Source organism: Miniopterus schreibersii, assembly GCF_964146895.1.
Source record: "Miniopterus schreibersii genome assembly, chromosome: 19".
NCBI classification, from domain to species: Eukaryota; Metazoa; Chordata; class Mammalia; order Chiroptera; family Miniopteridae; genus Miniopterus; species Miniopterus schreibersii.
Genome location: NC_138119.1, coordinates 18,266,132 through 18,285,521, shown reverse-complemented (window position 1 = coordinate 18,285,521; position 19,390 = coordinate 18,266,132). Strand labels below are relative to the sequence as shown.

At 50.9% G+C, this 19,390-nt stretch overlaps 1 protein-coding gene across 6 annotated transcripts in view; it reads left to right on the top strand.

Annotated features, from left to right (window-relative positions):
- ASTN1 (astrotactin 1) overlaps positions 1-15,820 on the top strand; it is a gene marked incomplete at its 3' end in the record, with an annotated part of 238,558 nt that extends 222,738 nt beyond the window's left edge. For 5 of the 6 annotated variants that reach the window (XM_081120780.1, XM_081120777.1, XM_081120779.1 and 2 more), the window contains 7 exons: positions 179-447; positions 1,589-1,722; positions 4,978-5,129; positions 6,139-6,274; positions 8,273-8,373; positions 9,214-9,397; positions 12,565-15,820. In XM_081120780.1, the coding sequence (XP_080976906.1) occupies positions 179-447; positions 1,589-1,722; positions 4,978-5,129; positions 6,139-6,274; positions 8,273-8,373; positions 9,214-9,397; positions 12,565-12,802 (1,214 nt within the window). Of the gene's footprint in view, positions 1-178; positions 448-1,588; positions 1,723-4,977; positions 5,130-6,138; positions 6,275-8,272; positions 8,374-9,213; positions 9,402-12,564 lie in introns of those variants that run through there. The other variant, XM_081120781.1, reaches the window with a different exon arrangement.
- Between the last annotated feature and the right edge of the window lie 3,570 nt (positions 15,821-19,390).

Here is a 19,390-nt window from a genome sequence, read left to right as displayed (position 1 = left end):
GCTCACACACTGGGAGCATCTGCGGGGAAGGGTTCCCCAGATTGAGCCGACGACAGAATCACATTCTTCCCCCGTCAGTGACATTCTCTGACCTCTCAAGGACCAGTGCTCAGGGGCTATGAGGGCATGCAGTCCTCGCTCTTCCTCCTCACGGTTCCTTTCCTTGCGTGTCTGGCAGGCAACTCTCCATCCGACGAGTCGGAGGAGCGGGAGCGAGACCCCAAGGTGCTGACGTTCCCGGAATACATCACCAGCCTGTCGGAGTCTGGCACCAAGCGCATGGCGGCTGGAGTCCGCATGGAATGCCAGAGCAAGGGCCGGTGCCCCTCTTCCTGCCCCTTGTGTCATGTGACATCCAGCCCTGATACCCCTGCCGAGCCTGTTCTGCTGGAGGTGACCAGAGCAGCCCCCATCTATGAACTGGTGACCAACAACCAGACCCAGAGGGTAAGAGGCCTGGGACTCCTGGTTCAGGGAGGCAACCAACAGCAGCAGAGGGTGTTGCAGATGGCCAAGGAGGTGACAGGGTGCAGCTGAGCCCATGCTAGACTATGGATAGTGAGACTTTTTGTTTAGCTAATCTAGGCACTTAATTTGCTCAGGTTTGCATGTTAAATCAAGTCAGTGCATTCACAACTCCCGTGGTAATGACTGAGGAGTCGGAAGGTCTTGGAGCAACCGGGCCGGAAGGAGTACGGTAGATAGGGAGGCTTAACATTTGCAGTTACCAAAGTCATTGTTTAGAAAGCCTGGGGGACAGTCATGGGAGGAGCTCAGCTCTGCCTCCCCTTGTCGGCATGGGGCTGAGCCCAGGCCTGGGACTAGCTGCAGCAAGACCAGAAGGAGCATGGTGGGCCCAGGGGGTCGGCTTCCCACCCTTCCCTCTGACCTTAAGAACAAAATGCCTTATATTATGCTGCGGGTATGACATCTCCCAGCCACCCTCTGTCCCCTCTGCCTCTCCCTTTCCAAAGGTGCTAGGAGAGAAAGGAGGGACCCAAAAAGATAAGTGGGGAAAATGTGACCGAGGCGGTGACTTAGCTCATCTCGTCTCTCTGATCTCCTGGAGGACATAAAGGAGAGTGGGTCGAAACAGACACAACGGCGACAACGATGAAAACCTGAAATAAAAATAAAAACCTGAAAGCTCAGGGTGTGGGACTTCTGAGATTATAGGAAAGGTGACCTTAGGGACAAGACCAAGTAGAGTCACAGCAGTGGGCTGCTCACCGGCCTGCGAGGCTGCCGGTCCAGGTGGGGTGATAATTGCTTTCTCTGTACTCTTCTGAGGGCACCTGCCGTGTCACGGTTTGTTTCATGGGTGGTGCCTAACCTGGCAGGAGGGATTTTGTGTGTGTTTCTCTCGCCCATCTGCCTCTGCCACAGATATTTCATTGGGCGTTTGAAAATAAGGTTTTTCACAGCGCAGTCTCCAGGGTAGGAATGTTAGATCCCCAGTGGAGAAGAGGCACTGCAGCCTGTTGGCTGGAAGTTACTTAGGGCCACACAGAGCTTTGATGCCTTTCCCTTGATTCTGGTGACTCGGTCCTGGGTCCTTGACACCCCTCTTCCCTGCCCTCTCTTGCAGCTATTGCAGGAGGCTACCATGAGCTCTCTGTGGTGCTCCGGGACCGGAGATGTCATCGAGGACTGGTGTCGATGCGACTCCACGGCGTTCGGAGCCGATGGGCTCCCCACGTGTGCGCCCCTCCCACAGCCTGTGTAAGGGCCCCGCTCTCCGCCTCTCTCTCGGGTGCATGCCTCAGCATTACTCTGCAGGCACTTACTAGAGAGGGTCTGCTGTTTGCAAAGCTGTGGGGTGGGTCCTGGGGATCAGAAAGAAAAACATGATGTACCACCTGCCTTCAGGGAGCTTTGAATCTTCCAGGGGAGGCAGGTGCACAAATTGTAATGATAGAAGGAATGCTTTGATCATAGTTATATGGGACATTTAAGTGAAGGCTTCATGAAGGAGGTGGCACTTGAATTTCTCCCTGAAGGTGGAGGAAGTAGGACAGCATGGCCAGAGGTGAGGGGTAAAAGCGTTGTTGCCATGGAGGAACCCTAGTGGGACCCTAATGAGGCCAACAGCCCACTTACTGGTGTCAGGCACTGTGTGGAGCAGTTAGGTCCCGTTTTCTCCCCTTGTGATAGACAAGGGGGTGGATGCGGGTGGACTGAATAATTTTCCAAGGTCACAGAGCAGGAAGCAGAGCATGGCTAGGAGGCCATGATATTACTCATCATAGTACCGAGAGGATGCAGCTGAGAGATGACTTTGGGTGGAACAGCTCCGAGAAAGGATGCTAAGAATGTGTACCAACTGGGAGGAGCCACTAGAAGACAAGGGCGTCGGGGAGGAACACTGCGGGGGGATGTCTGCACTTGAGGGGTAAATAGAGTACAAAGTGCCGCAAAGGTGGCTGAGAATGAACGTGTCCAATGTCTTACCCCTCGGGAAGGCTGCACAGACTGGCTGGACAGCCTGTGAATCCTGACCGGCTAGAGCCCAAGGCAGGAACCCCTCTAGTCTCTAACATAGCATCCGCCCTTGGAGTGGAGCACAGAGCGGTCGTGTCTAATACAGTGCTGGCAGGACAGCTGGAGGAGCATGACCGTGGTTGGTAAGGCAAAGAAAGCCTGGAGTGAGGATCGGGACCCGGAGGGCCAAGTAGGCAGGAGCAAGGGGGCAGAAGGCACCGGCAATGCGAGGCTGGTCCCGGTGGACGCTGCCCTCTGCCTGTTACATGGAAGTGCGGGGGGGCTTTAAGCGGCCAGGACTGAGCAGGAAGGAACCGAGAAAGACGGCAACACAGTTGAGTGTCATTCCAGGCCAGTGTCTTCTCTTGTCTACAGGCCTTCCCTGTGTGGGTAGTTTTAGATACTCCAGCCATTGGCTTCTTGCCCTTTATAGCCATGACTTGGACCTCTTGAATCAAAAGATAATTAAGCTTATTATTAGTCTAAGCCCTTCCTTTTTGGTAGAAAAGGAGCCACTAGAAGACGATGGTGCTTCTAGACTGATTCACCAACGAAGAGAGCTCCTTTGACACGTAACACTGAGGCTACCAAACAGTTATCATCAGGGACACAAGGTCTAGTCATTTGTGTCCTAGGGCTGGTTTCATTTGTAAACCTGCATTTACTAAATGTCATAAAGATCAAATTAGGCTAAATTTTTGCGAACAGGAAAACCTATGAGGGAGTTCACTTTTCCTGGTTACTCAGTAGCAGACCTTAGTTTCTTCAACTTCTGTTGGTAGTAGGCGATGGAAAAGCACTTTAACTCTACGCAAGTCTGTAAGCCTCGCATGCTCCTGTTTCTCAGCAGAGGCCAGCCTCCCTCCATGTTTCCACAGAATCTGAGTTCTCAGAAAGGCCTAGTTACTTGCTGAAGCCTCGCGAAGCTTTTTCTTCAAAATAGCACTGGGCATATGACTCTAATTAATGAATTTGTCAATAGCCGCACTGTTTTGGGTCTGTTCCATCGTCAGTGTCACATGCAAACTATGCACTTCCTCACGTAAGCCCCTAGAGGGCATGTGTTTTGCATTATTTCCCACTAATTGAATTCCTTGCTGTTGCTCCCACAGCCTCCCGTGATTTCTTGTTAAAGTTCTTATCACACATTATTATTAATCACATGGCTAATCATATGTTTGTCTATTGACCATGCCATCAAAACAGGGGCTGGAGCTGGCGTGTGACCTCTGCATCGTCAGCACTCACCAAGCACATTCTTATAAGTAACGGGTGCTTGGTGTATCTTTGCCTAACTGAAAGTGAACATTGCTTTGGTGTGAGGCACCCACAGAGCCTTGCCCAGTGATCCTTGAGACCAATGATGGGCATCTGTGAGTCAAGTAGAGGCTAGAAGGCCAGGATTATGGGTGGTCATGAGATACGGGAACCACGGGTGGGGGTGAAGGGCAGGGATACATGTGAGGGAGGGAGGCTGGAGAGAGCAGGAACTGGGAAAAACCCCAGAAGCCGGTGGTCTAGGGAGAAACAGGGAATTGGAAGCAAGTGAGAAACCTGACACACACATGAAGTCAGAACAAGGCAGGGAATGGAAACCACTTGGACCATTAAGAGATTCCTACCAGTGGATGTCAGTCGTGGTTATTGTGCCTGCAACGTACAAGGAGGTATGAGACGGCAAGGCAGAGAGTGGTCAGGATGGACAGTTTACACAGAATGAGGAGACCGTGAGTTGGGAAAAGCCAGAAGAGAATGGAATCCAGAATCAGGATATCCATAGAAACCCAAGAACAAAAACAGAAACAGATGAGAACCTGAGTTTGCAGAAACAGGACATCGCCCTGAGGACAACTTGACAGGTGGCCAGCTTTCTCTTGCCCAGCAAAGCTCCCCATGAGCATAACCTCCAAGCTAAGCCTATTCCAAGGCCCAACCCACAGAAGGCCTGGGGGAGAAGAGATGTTAATTCCCACAGCAAGAGGGGAAGCCGGGGCCCCAGCAGCAGGGCAGATGCTGATAACGCTGCAGAAACCAAGCTGACCGTGGCCTTGGTCCTGCAGGCTCTCCGAGCCCCCACCTTCAGTGGGCCTGGGTGTGAGCATTATAGGTACATTCTTTTCTTTTTCAAAAGCAAATCCACAAGTTATATTTTCAAGCTCTACCAAGATCTATCCCAAAAGCCTTATCACTATGTGAAATGCAGACATTTATCTTTGACTCACCTCCTTATTTAGTTAGCTACAGATATATGTTGAATTCCTAACTTGTAACAGGCACTTAGCTGAATACAATATAGATTTCAGGGATCTTCAAGGATCTTGACACTCTAGTGAAGGAGACAGGCCCTTGAAGAGATCGTTGTAGTGGTTGGTTAAGAAAAACGTGAGAACAGTTTATATAGTGTCACAGTTGAGAAGGTGGCCAGTGGTGGTATCACAAGAGCACTGCAGGTCTCGGCTGGGTCCCCATTTCATGTTCCCTCCTGTCTGCACGCAGGTTACGGCTGTCCACAGTGCACGAGCCCAGCAGCACCCTGGTAGTCCTGGAATGGGAACACTCAGAGCCCCCCATTGGGGTGCAGATTGTAGACTACCTCATCCGTCAGGAAAAGGTTACCGACAGGATGGACCACTCCAAAGTGGAGACAGGTGAGCATCTCCCACCACCCCATGGGCTCATCTTGATCCCCGCTGGGAAAGGAGAGAAAATGCCCTGCCCCCTGGCTTTGCTCCGGGGCCCCAGTATCCCAGGGCAGTGCGGGAGGAGCCAAAGCAGCCGTCTTGTCCATTTTAGAGTTTTTGCCTGGTGAGCATCTGACAAAGTCTTGTTTTGAGTTTTTGTTTATAAAAGACGTGTCCATTTCATTGCCTCTAGGCACACTCACAATAATGACACAGCACACTAGTTATCCTAGCCCACAATTAGAAAACAGTTCTGTGCTAACCACTGCCATGATTACAGAAAAAAAGGTTTCTTTGCTAATGTGCCCCTCCAGGCGAAAGCATGTGCAGACGGATTCATTCACCCATGTCTTGTCCTAAAGCAAACTCTGCTTTTGCTGGGGCCAGCTAGAGGAAGGAAGTCTTAAAGGAGAGGAAACAGCCCGTGAGAAATGCTCCGTGCCTCACTATTTCACTGTCTGCACGTGGGAGAGGCGAATGTAAATCATTCCTGAAACACGCCTGGGTGTGGTCACCAGCAGGATGGTGGCATCCGCAGTCTAACTCGGGGTAATATCTTCTGGGGAAACTATCCCTGAGGCTTAGGGACACAGTCAGTGCCCTCAGGGATGGATTGCTGTCCACTGCTTCTTCCGAGGCCCTTCCCCTGATGTGCACAGGTACCAAGAAGGTCTGGCAATGACCACTGACCAGAACAGCTGGTCTCACCAAGGACGTTTCATGAAAGAGCTCGCAAATGTGGCATGTCCATCCTGCCTTAGTTGCTTCTGAACTGACTCTGGACAAGTGGCTCTAAATCAATTAGTTAAATGTGAAACAGTCATAAAACACCATTCCTTCTAGATCTCCTTTCTCTACTTGGAATTTAAGAAGACTGGGGACCAAGCGTTTCTAATGTAAAGCTCTCACTGAGTTGACCCGTGTCCCCATGGCTTGGCCTTCTGTTTCTCATGCCTTTCATCCCTTGCCTGGGCAGAGACGGTGCTGAGTTTCGTGGATGACATCATCTCGGGAGCGAAGGCCCCCTGCTCCATGCCCTCCCAGGTGCCGGACACACAGCTCACCACCATCTCCCTCGTCACCCGATGCCTGGAGCCCGACACCATCTATATGTGAGTGTCACCTCCTGCCTCGCTCTCCCTTACCCCAAACATGCCGAAGCTCTTAGCTGGTTCCTTTTTGCTATGTGAGTTCCTTTAGAGACTTGGAAAAATACCTGGAGCCTCTCCAGTCTTGTCCTGATCGGCGTTACATGGAACCTTCTAGGGACTGGATGAGAGGCTCACGAGAGATAATGTAGTCCCATCCAGCAAAGAGTTTGCTACATAGAGGGGGAACAGATAAGCAGCTGACCTTAACGCCGGGCAGAATGAGATAAATACTAGATGGAGGAGCAAGGAGCATGCAGAAGAGAAAAGGGAGGGAGTGAGTGTGACTTGCGTGGACATCATCCGAATTGGACTGTGTGGCATTTCAGTAGGTAGAGTCGTGTTGGCAAAGGCACACCAGACGGAGGGGACAGCGAGGGAAATGTGGAGACATGAAGGTGAGTAAAAGGGGTAGGAGAGCGAGACTGGGAAAACAGTGAATGCTGTAAATCCAAGGAGATGAGTTTTTTGGAGGAATGGAGTAGGATACCAAGGACCCTGCTTTAGAAAACTAGCTCCGGTGGCATTGAATAGTTTGCAGAGGTTAGAGATGGTCGGCATCTTTCTTCAAAGGAAACACGATGAACCCCGTATCGCGGCACTTGGAACAGCCCCATTCTCTCTGGGAGCTCTTCCCCCTTCCTCCCTGTGCCCTGGGGACGATTGTGAGATATTTGTGAAGCAGGGACACAAAAGACACCAAAAGAGGAGAGATAATGATGGACTCTAAGTCATGATGGGAAAATTGGGGGGCTAAGGCAGAAACCATTGTGATGTAGTTCTGGGACCTCTCGACCCCATCAGGATGGAAAACATTTAACAGTTTACAGATGAGGTCACGAGAATAGAGTCAAGGTTTCCAGAATAAATCATTTCTATTTCTGCAGTCAGGGAGTTGAGAGATGGAAAGCACTGGAAATATGAGTGGCATTGATTGCACAATGAACTGGATGCCCGAGCTGAATATTTCCACTATAGGAAAAAGAAATGTAACTAGGGGGGGCCATGCAGATGAAAGTAAAATATGTGAGTTTTTACTGGAGGAGTTGGGAAATAGAAACATAAATGCTAATCCTGGGATGAAGGAAATCCAGCCTACCTATGATCGGGCAGTTGTGGCCTTTTAAGAAGAGGGACAGACAAAAGGGACAAAGGTACGTGCTGCAAAGTTCCTGAAACCCAGGAAACTGGAATTATCATTTATCGTAAGGGCTCTATAATCCCTGTCCCTGAGTCACAACTGTTAATTGGGAATTTCAGAGTTCCTGTGAGCATGAGGCTGGCATCGTTGTCTGTGAGGAGTGCCAGCCCTTGCCCACCCGGGGACCCTCCTCATGTTGGCCTGATGTGGCGAATACTTTCTCCCACTGAACTTCCAGTATTGCCCTCCTCTGGCTTGTAAAACACGAACGTTCTGTGAACCTTGATTATTGAAGGAGTTAAAGACCATACGTGGGGCTGAGGGAAAGACAGCCAGTGTCCACTAGGCGGCGCTGCAGTACGAGGCCCAGGGCGGCCTGGGAGACTTTCCTCTATGAGGATTGCGTGAAACCGAGCTTCAGCCCGGTGCAGGAGGAGTGGAGCCCTGGATTAAGAGTTGAGGACACACACAAAAGAGACAGTGACAAGAAAGGCAGCGTTAATAACTTTCTTTAGACTCACTGGGTTAGGGTTAGAGGCTCGGGCACACACCAGAGGTTATCATGGTCACATTCGAATTCCCCTCTGAGTGGCAGAGCCTCAGCTCTACCACCGTCTTCCTGCACCTCCCGGGGGTGGGGGGCTCCTAGAACCGTATCTTCCTACTGTCGCATCTCTAGGTGGCACTTTCCATTCGGGACTCGTGGCCCACAGGGCAGCACCTCAGTAGGTCAGAAAGAGCTGCTGTCGGAAGTAGAGCCGCACCCCACCCAGGCAAAGCTTGGCTGTTCTCTGATAACGACACCCTCCCCTCCCTGCCAGGTTCACCCTGTGGGGTGTGGACAACACAGGACGACGCTCCAGGCCCAGTGACGTGATAGTGAAGACCCCCTGCCCTGTGGTGGATGATATCAAAGCCCAAGGTAAGCGACAAAGGCCAGCAGGTCTGCAGAGGGATGCCTGCCTGGGACCTTCCCTCCACCAGGAGGAGGGAGCAGGGGAGTCAAACGGAACGACCTGCTGCTCAGTGGGGAAAGAGGGGAACTCAAGGCCCAGCACAGAGGCCTCTCCTTCCCAGGAATACATACTCCTCAGCCTCTCCTCTGGAGAAATCCTCGGGGTGTCCCATCATCCCAGAGTGAGTCACAGAGCACGGAGGAGCGCTGGTGCAGGCCCCGGATGGGTGGGGACACACCGAGTTCGCCGTGGCCTCTGCCCTCAGGATGCGGGTCGGGGCACTTACTCCCTTAATACTTTCTGTCCACCAGCGAATGTGAATAGCCCCGTCGATCAGTCTTGGAGTGGAGCTGGAGATAAAGCCTCCCGCCCGCCCTCCACAGGCCGACCCGTGGGGATCCAGTAGCTTCCTACGGCCTCTGAGCGCAGCCCCCGCTCCCCGGTGCCCGCCCTCCTGTTGCCTGGCGTCGCATAGCCTATAAAGTATTCATCTACGAGCTTTCGCCTCAGGCTCTCTATTTTTAAGGCAAAGAATATTATAACTAAAATTAACCTAGGAGGTATTCTATCCAAAGGCTTTCATTTTATAGAAGAAAAGGCACACCCGATGGGACAAAGGTAAAGTGAATTACTCAACCCACTTTCTCCAGGTGCTGGGCTCAGGATTCTTTAAGTAATATCACACACATGTATGTGCTTGCAGGTATATATTCATATACACACACATGCACGTGCATGCTTGTGTGCCTGGCTACATAATCATTTATACGTGTGTATATAAAATCTTAATTGTCTGCCCTCCTCAGAAATAGCAGACAAGATCTACAATCTCTTCAATGGCTACACCAGCGGGAAGGAGCAGCAGACGGCCTACAACACCCTTCTGGACCTGGGCTCCCCCACCCTTCATCGAGTCCTCTACCACTATAACCAGCACTATGAGAGTTTCGGAGAATTCACCTGGCGCTGTGAGGATGAATTGGGCCCCAGGTAATCAATCAACTTCAGTACCTCTTTTAAAACCTCAGCTCTTTGAAATTTGGTAGCTCCTACACTCTAATACGCATTATGCATCTGTGTAGATATCCTGGGTGAGCTTAGGTGCTTGGAGAAGTCAGTCCTATGATTTTAGACTGCTCGGTTGGTCCAGATTGGTTTGGATTGATTGTGGATAAGCTGTACCTAAGCAGTCAAGTCATGAATGCATTTCCTGAGTGCTGAACACACCGCCCTGGATCTGTTTAACCCCCTCTGTACCTTGTGACATGGCATTCCCAACACTAACATTGTAGGAGCTGAAAGCTTAGTCTTTGAAAGAAAGTTAGGAATTTTATTGAGGTTTTCCATACACATTCCTTGCATATGAACTTTGCATATATTACATGCATTCTACAGATAAATTTTGAGCTAAATTCCACATTCTCTTGAAAGACTAAAAGGGGTTAGCCAATGACCCAAACTGACATCTATCTTGGCCAAAATTAGGATAGTATAGTGTTTGCCAATTTCCTCTGGCCCTGAGGCTACAACTTCACAAAATTCAACCTGCACAGCTTTTTGATGGCACAGCCCAGACAGAGGTCTTTGAAAGAGAGGAATGGGAAGACTGTGCAGAGATACCACTTTTCCTTTGTTCCATTCTTTATGGCCATATATTGCTACCTTGAGAAAAATAGATCTCCCTGGAACTACTGGAATTTTCAGATAAACACCCTGAAAAGGCTTTTCACACAGAATGTATGTCTGAAAATTGTTAGGAGTTCCGGGGAAGAAAAAAAAAGGCAAGGGCTTTGAAAATAGAAAAAGAAAAGTAGCACTTAAAGAATTTCTGCACTCCAGACAACAGGGCATAACCAAGGGCACACCCCCAGGCCATCCCACCCTCCTGACCCAGCCCGAGGGAGACCCAGCCCCCACCTTGCACCTCCCCTTGAGACTGGAAACTATAAACTTTCTCGAAGACCAGTGTTCAGGACATGCCCCCTCCTTCCTTCCCTTTGAAGGAAGGAAGGAAGGAGTTTAGAATTATCTTCCTAAAACAAAATGACTTCATGTGTAAGGTCAAGACGAATCTCTATGTATTCCACAGAGGAAAATAGACAAGGGACTTTCAGTTTGTTCACGGTTTTGGTGAAATGCCCACCTGGGTTAGAAAGTTAATACACATCAAGCAGTGTCCTGTCTGCTCCATACCTAATCATACCCGTGCTCCTTACTACTCATATTATCCCCCCCACCTCTCGCTGCACCCTCCTTTCTCTCTGCATCCCTAACCCCCTCTTCCCCTGACATTTATTGGGTGTATATATACAGTTCTTGGTTAGGGAACATAACTGTCACAGTTTGAATAGCACGCACATTTCCTATCTCATCTTGATTTCCAAGGGCATTGGGACTGCCAGTTTCACTCTCCTAACTCAAGAGTCAGAAGGAAAATGGGTTAATGAAGAAAGTGAGCAGGGGAAGAGAGATGGATCTCACTGTAGAGTAAGGCTCGCTGCTGACTGTACACTCTTTCCCCAAAACTCCCCTCCCAGGAGACCCTTTACTGGTTCCTCAAGGCTCAATGAGGTTAGAAAAAAATGTGGTTTCATTAGCTTGTGGAAAATAAAGTTTTACTCGTTAGTGTCATGGATCTCAGGGAGAACCACAGGGAAGAAAAAGTCCTATTTTTCTTGCCTTGAGCCACATCAGCCCACTTTGGAGTCATTTGTGGGAATGATTAAAAGGAATCTGTTGGTACCTACTTCCTGTGAGCTAGCAGAAAGGATCCCTCAGTCTAGTTCAGTACAATCCCATTAAAATCCAGCGAGGCTTCCAGGTGGAGCTAAGGGTTGAAATATTTCAAGAACAGCATTGGTGGCTTTGCTAGTAAGAAAGGCCATAGGCTCTGAGCTGGTCACGGGCAGACCCACACTGATTATTATTTTTTAAAAAGTGAGTGATGAAAGTAGCCACAGAGACTCATGGGGTAAGTAAACCCATTGTTGGAAAGGATGGCTAGGATGTGTTTTACTATTTCTTAAATAGAGATGCTGCTCCTCCCTCTTCCTTCACCCCCCTTCCCTCCACCTCCCCCAAATTTGTCAACAACTCATGACATGCAGCAGGATAGAGTAAGAGGATGGCCACCATCGTCCCTGTTGATGACTTTTGGAAAGCTCTCTGGGCCAAACTGCAGAGGAGAGACCATCTGCGTAAGATGGTATTTAGTCAGCAGGTGGGTGTTAGGAGAATTTCCTCTGACCCCCCACCGAAGTTGGAGCAAATACGATTGCCCCTCGGATGACCTGGCCCTGTCTTAGACCCTGGACTTTGCTGCTGAGGCTCAGCGCCCTCTCTCCTGTGTCCCCTCTGCCCCCGCTCAGCATGCCCTCCTAGGAATGCGGTGAGCTCACCCGTGGTGATGCTCAGGGCCGGGACAGAAGACGGAATGAAATGAATGCAATTACTGTCCTTTGAAAGCTCGTTCTAAATGAGGTGCGGAAGCTTTTGTTTTCTGGAAGGAATTGTTGATTAAATGGGAAGGGATGATTTATCACCTGAGAAGGTAGCCTAGCACTTGATAAAGACTGCAAGAGTTTTCATTGAGCCTCCCAGAATAGCATTTTCCAACTTGTTCAAATAAGAGAGACTCTTTCTCATGCTCTGGCCACTCCGCCACAGCTTTGAAGAGGAGCACAGCTGAGGGAGGGGTTCCTGCGCCTTCCCACACCCTGAGCGTTAGGTCAAAGCCAGCGGGCTGGCTCTCAGGTACCAGGATGAAGCCCACACGGCGGCGCGACAGGGTGGTGACAGCCCATTCCTCAAGCTGTATGCATAGGGGCCACACTCTATTCTTGACCCAGGGCATCACTCCTTTCCCGTTTCCAAAACGGACAGCTCTGTGATTTTAAAAGGGAAGACATCCCCACTGAAATAGTAACTTTCTCTTCATTTTCCCTTGTTGCACTTTGTTTCTGTCTGCCCCACTTTGCACAGCCATCCTGTTAATTATTTCGTTCGTTCATTCCTTTGCTTGGCCCTCTGCTCTAAGTGCCGACGATAGAACGGTAAGCAGAACAGACCAGGCTCTGTCCCTTGAGGTGTAAAGTCCCCCATCTTCTGTTTGCCTCCCCCATCTTCTCTTCTTTCTAACCTCCATGCTTGACCCCTAGGAAAGCCGGCCTCATCCTCTCGCAGCTTGGGGACCTCAGCAGCTGGTGCAACGGACTCCTTCAGGAACCCAAGATAAGCTTGCGGCGCGGCTCCCTCAAGTACCTGGGCTGCCGCTACAGTGAGATCAGGCCCTACGGACTTGACTGGTCGGAGCTCAGCCAGGACCTCAGGAAGACGTGCGAGGAGCAGACCCTGAGCATCCCCTACAACGATTACGGGGACAGCAAAGACGTCTAGCGCCGTGATATCAGAGAGTGGCTGCCAAAGGGAAGCAGGAGAGAGGAGGGGGACATCTGGGCTGGTTTGTGGATTTTTAATATTTTTTAATGGAACATTAAAACCGCCACAGGTGACATCTAAACCAGGGAGACACTGATTCTTGCTCCCTGCAGAATTTCTTTGCTGTGTTCTCCATCCGCATGACCAGGACACCTGCCAGCCGGCAGCTTCATGCAGCGCCATTTCTTTAGGGGATTACTTTGGGGCTTGTTTTGCTATTGATTTGTTGTTGTTTTTCCCCCCAAGAGTTCTCTCATGCTTCCCATGAAATGTCCAGCAGGTGGAGACACCTGTGCTCCCTGAGTTCCTGAGTCCTTTACAACTGGGGACAGGTGAGACCAGAAAGCTGTTAGCCCAGCCTCGGGCCTCAGCCTCAGGCATTCCTCCCTCAGGACCCATCTCACTCTGGGAGCCAAGCCCAGCTCACAGAGACAAGAAGGCGGCGGCCCCTGGGTAGGACTCATGGTTTTTCCCAGGGACCTTCCTGTTGCTAACTCCACACCTGTCAGGTGGACCTCTGTCCTCTCCTCCTAACATTATCACCTTTCAGAGGCAACAAAGTGCCACCTGTCAAATGCACCTTCAGAGCAGTCTCCCTGGGAGACTAGTTAGCAGCCCGCATCCTGGAGAAGTGGGATTGATTGTTTTAAAGAACCCCTGTGCCTCCAGCATGAGCGTCTCCAGACCACCAGTGCACAGCACGTCCTCCGTGTCGTCTGCACCACTCGCTCGCCCGGGACAGATGAGGCCTGCCGTCTGCTCTGGCCCAGGAGGGGTCAGTACCGCCACGTCAGTGTTTCAGTGAACCGAAGTAATTACTGATCACAAAAACCTGTCCTCCCATCCTCCGCTAAATTTGCTTCATTGCGTTGCTAGCTTTGCAAATCGTTTCTCTGGGTGAGTACAGGCAGGAGGGTCCCAGCATCGTCTCCCCCCATCTAGCTGCCGGGAGTGCAGAGAATCGGCCTGAGCGTCGGCACCGGCACCAGTGGGGGCCCAGCCTTTCAGAAAGCGCTTTGCAGGTGGACCGGACACAGCCTTAGCTGTCCCCACACACCTGAGGCCTGAACACACTCAGCCTCACTGCCCTTGACCAGACTCCTCACTTGGAAACACAATAGGAAGGCCAGCCACTGAGCTGTTGACCTTTTTCTAATGACAGACCACACTCATCGAGTGCTGAGTGCCAGACTCTGCTCTCGGTACTTCACATGTCACCTAATTCTCAACACCCCCCACCCCCAGGTGCTATGATCAACCCCATTTCAGTGACGAGCAAACTGAGGCATCAAGAAGATGCGCACCTTGTCCCAGACGCCTCGTTTCGTCTGAGCTGCAGCGTTGTGGCGGGCACACCCTAGAGCACTGGCCCTTAGACCCCCAGCCTTGTTTTCAGTGTCACCTGGGCAGCCAGCTGTACACTCCACGGGGTCCTGCCCAGAGAACCTTCCTTTTCCCAGCCCCCCAGGATGTAGATGCGCCTGCCATGGGCAGGGGGAGCCCAGTGCACCCTGAACTCTGCGGCTGGAGCACCTTTGGGACCGTGGGGTCTGCCCACAAGCTACCACACTGGGCTACAGCCGCCAGCACAGGTCGCTGTCTCCCCCTCCGCATCTTTTCATAGATTAACAGGTTTATTTCACACTGGGGACTGCCCCTTCCTCAGACACCCGCGCCCCAGAGCGAAGGCTAGCAGAAAGCTCGGCCGTCCACCTGTGGTCAGTGCGGGGCTCAGCTAAGATGCCTCGAGGGACAAGTTTCTCACTATCACCAGGGAGGAAGATGCCCTGGGCAGCGGGACACCTACCGGTGGGGTGGGCGTGGGAAGGCCGCTGCCACCATGCTCTGTTCTTTATTCAAGTTTGTGCAGAAATGAGGGTCCATGCAGCGAAGGCAGGCGTTGAGGCTGTCCCTACCTTCCCGCCCCCACAGTGGGCCAGGTGAGGTGCGGATGGCAGCTTCCTGTTTTATTAAAGAGGCTCACCATTGCCGGCTTCCCCAGGTCTCTCCAGCTCCTTTGCATCTGCTTTATCTTTGCTCTTCCTGTCTGGGACCCCTCCTCCTTTGTCCCTTCCTTCTCCACGAGTCTGTTCCTCCGTGTCCCCTTGTGCCCTGCACTGCACCCATGTGCGTGCACATGTACTGCACTTACACACATGTACACCCCCATATCCTACACATACACCCCACGCGATCCTCCACACAACCCCAATAGCTGGGTCCCATCTGCGTTCAAGTTAAAAGTAAGGCCAACATGAACGGGGCAGCAGAGAGAGTCTTAAGATCCCTGGAGGACTTGACTGGAGGGTTTGCGCCCTAGGAAGACACGTCGACCACACCCTGACGACATTTTCCAAAGTGTGCCTGGAGGAACCCACCTGCCCAGGGAGGGTGATGGTACCAGCCAGTATTAAACCTCTAGTTTCCAAACTGCCAAACAGATCTTAAGGGAGTCGCTTCTGTCCACCAGCACCCTCCGAGCCCCGGGCTCCCGCTGGTGTCCCTCCCGAATGGACTTGACCCACCGTAAGCGCTTAGACCTCCCGCCGAGCTGAGTGCGCGGTCATCTCCACGGAGTGTGGTCCGTCTGTTGTTTTTAGTTAACTACATTTCTTGATATTCAAATATTCTCTTAAGAAACGGTGTGAAAAACCTGCTTTACTACTGTAGAAGGAAGAAAGAATATAATGTGACCAACTCCAGGTATCGCAGTATTGTTTAAAAGGGAATTATTGTACGATTATTAAAAATGGAATAATTAAGTAATAAACCAAGCTGTTAGTAAGTGTCGGGGGTGTGGGTGTTACCTTGTGTCTTTAAATAATCAGCATCTGGTTGGACCAACTGGGGAATCATTCAAGTGTTAAAGGTTAGATTTCAAATACATAGATAGGCCTTACTGCCTGTCATCTGAACTAGACAAAAAACAATTAAGATACTTAACAGCAAATTATAAACTTACAGTATTGCTATGTAGTGACGATTCTCACTTTCTCTGCCGCCTCCTCCAAATAATAAGGCAATGACATGTATTGCGTGGTTGCTGTAACTCAGACACTAGGCATGGCTTCGAGACCCCCTGGAGGTAAGAGGAGCCCGTGCTGCTCAGCCCGGCCCTCAGCACGTGGAGAGAGCCTGACCACGGGGCCAGGCTGGGCACTCTCAGGGCTCCTGGGACACGAGTTTATGGGCACGCGTGGAGATGGAGCTCGTCCCTTGTCCGATCTCACTGAGTGTGGATGCCGACTGGCATAGGAGTCAGAGGGGCCCAAGTATATACTCTCATCCCCACCCTTCCGTCTGGTCATGTTCTCAGACACCATCCCAGCCACCGAGACATCTATACACTGAGGGAGCCCTGCCACGCCCACGGAGCTGTTGTGTCTGGGCCACAGCAACCCTGACCAAGGCCAGTCTGATTCAGTTCAGACCCTCAGACCTTCCAGACAGTCTCTCTCGGGTACCAGACGGGAGGATGTTTTGATCTTCACTCTGTAGCCTCTATGTCCCCTGGCAACTCGGGAGGGATCTGAGGAGGCCCACAACGGAGGTGTTGGTGATGGAGCTGACTGCAGTGGGGCAAGGAGAGGGGAACATACAGGGAGGGTATTTTGGTTGCCACAGCAACACCAGCAAACACTCAAAGAAGAGGGTGTGGCCCAGGATTTAACGAAGTGCCACTGGGTTTGAGCAGCAAGTGGAATGTCTGAGTGTGGCTGGGTTCCTCCCCGCAGAGCCTGGGGCCAGGCCACTGGCAGAGGCTGCCTGGACCTCTCAGGAATGCTCGGGATGAAGACAGGCCTGGAAAAGACAAGCAGGCCTCTCAGGTGTGGGTTTTCTTACCCCCAGCCACAGAATGGGGGCCTCCCAAAAGAAATTTAGAAAACTCCGCAAGGAGTCAGAACAGACGTGATCTACAAATTGTTTTTCCCCCCAAACTCTGAGCCTGACAGTCTTCAGGGTATGAGCAGGCGCTTTGGAACTTGTCCCCTGCACAAGCTCACCTCTGTCTTTCCCTTTGCTGTCTGCCCTTCTCCAAGCCGGTATTCTCACAGTGGGGATGGACCCGGGATCTCAAAACCCTCACAGGCTGATCGAACAGAAGACAGGTGGGTGGCAGTGGGCTGAAGAGGCAGGTCTGGAAAGAGGCGGGAAGCAGGAGAGGCAAGGCCGCAGACATTGAAGGGGGGCGGCTGATGTGCCGTGAAGAGTGGGCTTAGCGCACAAAAGCCTGAGGTCGAGGCAGGGTTTGTGCTGGATGCCCAGTGGTTAGATGAGGATCCCACTAGCCAGGAGATTCAGAGAAACCCTGGGAATGCCATAGTGAGGGCACCTGCTGCCAGGTATCTATGAGGAAGGAGGCCTGGAGCTCCACACATATCGCCGGAATCTGACCTGCCCTTCCGTCCAGGTCTCAACCCTTCTCCAGACTCAACTCTCTTCTAAGCATGAACTAACGAGGCAACTCTTGTCCAAGGTATAGCTTGAAGGGAAACTGGGAACAAGTGGTGAGATTTTAAGGATATCTGAAGTGCCAATAGGGTGATACTGGGTATTTTGTTGAAAAAGGAAGAAAATTCATTTATTAGTGAATATGTATTATTAGTAAGTATTTATTGAGCTCCGGCTGTGCTATGGGAAGGAACTCACACGAACACTTTACATGCCAAGTGCTTCCAAGGGTCACTATAGTGACCCCACTGAATGCTCATAGCCACCCTGCAGGTAGAAACGTATCTTCCACTTTACAGATGCGCTCTGACAGACTCAGTCACCTGTCAACACCTTCCTGAGCTGGAGTCTACACTAGGTCTTGAGTCTGAAGCCTGTACTCTCTCAACGAGGAAGCATGATATGCAAGTGCCTGGAATGTCTACTAAGGTTCACTTCGGGAGAGACAAGCTTGAAACACACGGATGTCTCGGTACCTCCAGGAACCGCATTTATATCTGGAGGGAACCTTGCTCCTCTCCCCAAGCCAGGACCACTGCCTGGGGTCCTCTCTCCTTCACAGAAGTAAACTGCCTTGCTCTAAAGTGGTTGTGGGTGGACGTTGATTGCTCGTTCATGAGCATGCTACCCAGGCAGAGCCCTGGGACACACTCTGACATTAGCATCGACCCTCTAAAATTATGGGTAAGTTACATTTTCTTGCTGACAGTTTTTTCTTTAAAAATTTTTGAAACGTCCTTCCCTTAATACTTGGCATCAGGGTCACATTCTAACTATTTAATCTGGGGCCTTAAACTGGCACACGGAATGCTTTATATGAAATTATATTTAAAACATACCCGAAGGTTCAGGGAACAATTTCATGTGAGGATGGGGGGGGGAGGGGGACGAGAGGGGGAGACAAGAGAGGGAGAGACATCAACAAGTTCATTAAAATAACTCAAAATTTAAGCCAGAAAGTGCATGAAAAACCAGCCAGTTACCATCCCCATTACTCCAGCTCCATGGTAAACATGTCACACTCACTATAGTAAAGTGCATCAAAATTCTTCAAGTGGGGAATTATCATTCCATTTTACAGATTGTAAAATTGAGTCTTAAGCCATTAAGTGACTTGCTCAGAATCACTCAACTTTATCTCAGGTCAGGTTGTCTCTTAGAGTCTCTATCTTGTCTGATCAACAGTTACTATTTCTTTCCAATCCTTGTGGAATGCGCATCTGAAAACCAACGTGCCCATCTGTCAGCTGGGCTAAAGCTCACCTCAACGTAAAACTGACTGCCCCTGAATTCAACAGCCAACTTGAAAACAGTCATTTGGAAGCGATGCACTCACAGCCCACAGTGTCCTAGGCTGGCCCTGTATTATCATCACTTCTTGGACTCTTGTTAAAGAACCAGCCAAAGCACAGAGCTCAAGTGTCCACAGGTCCATCCACCCATCCCCAACCCCAAATACAGTGTCCTCTTTTCTTTTGGTTTTAACATCCATAAAAATCTGGGTTGGGATTCAACTCAGCAAAATCTAAGGTTTTTGTCCAGGCAGAGCTCTGTGCAAGGCAGGGCCAGAGATCCAAAACTGAGCAAGATCCAGTTTCCAGGGCCACCGGGTAGGGATGTGAAGTTCTGTCTTGCCCGAGGCTGCCTGGTCCAAGGGGTTACCGTGGCCAGAAATCTGGCTTGCGCTACACTTCTCAAGCCATGGTCTCTGACGCTGGTTGGCTTTCACTCAGAGGAACGGTGCCTGTTTCTACTTCAAGAGGCATCAAATGGCCTAACGGAGCCCTGAGCTCACCTGCGTTCGAAGAGTTTACAATTGAGTAGGGGAAAGACAAGAACACAAGGAGCCAAATATCAGTCAACTAGACTGAGTGTAGGAGGAGAGGACAATTGGGTCAGGGACACTGACATTTTCAAGATTAGCTTCATGACAATGGAGAACATGAGAGGGGGCTATGGAAGTGAGCAGGTTCGGGCATGTGGAGACAGAGGGAAGGCCCTCCAGGGTAGGGGACAACAGGGGGGAAGGCAGGTTTGGGCGGCACTTTGGACAAGGAAGGGGCAACCTGCTCAGAGGCAGTGGGAGGTCAGTGC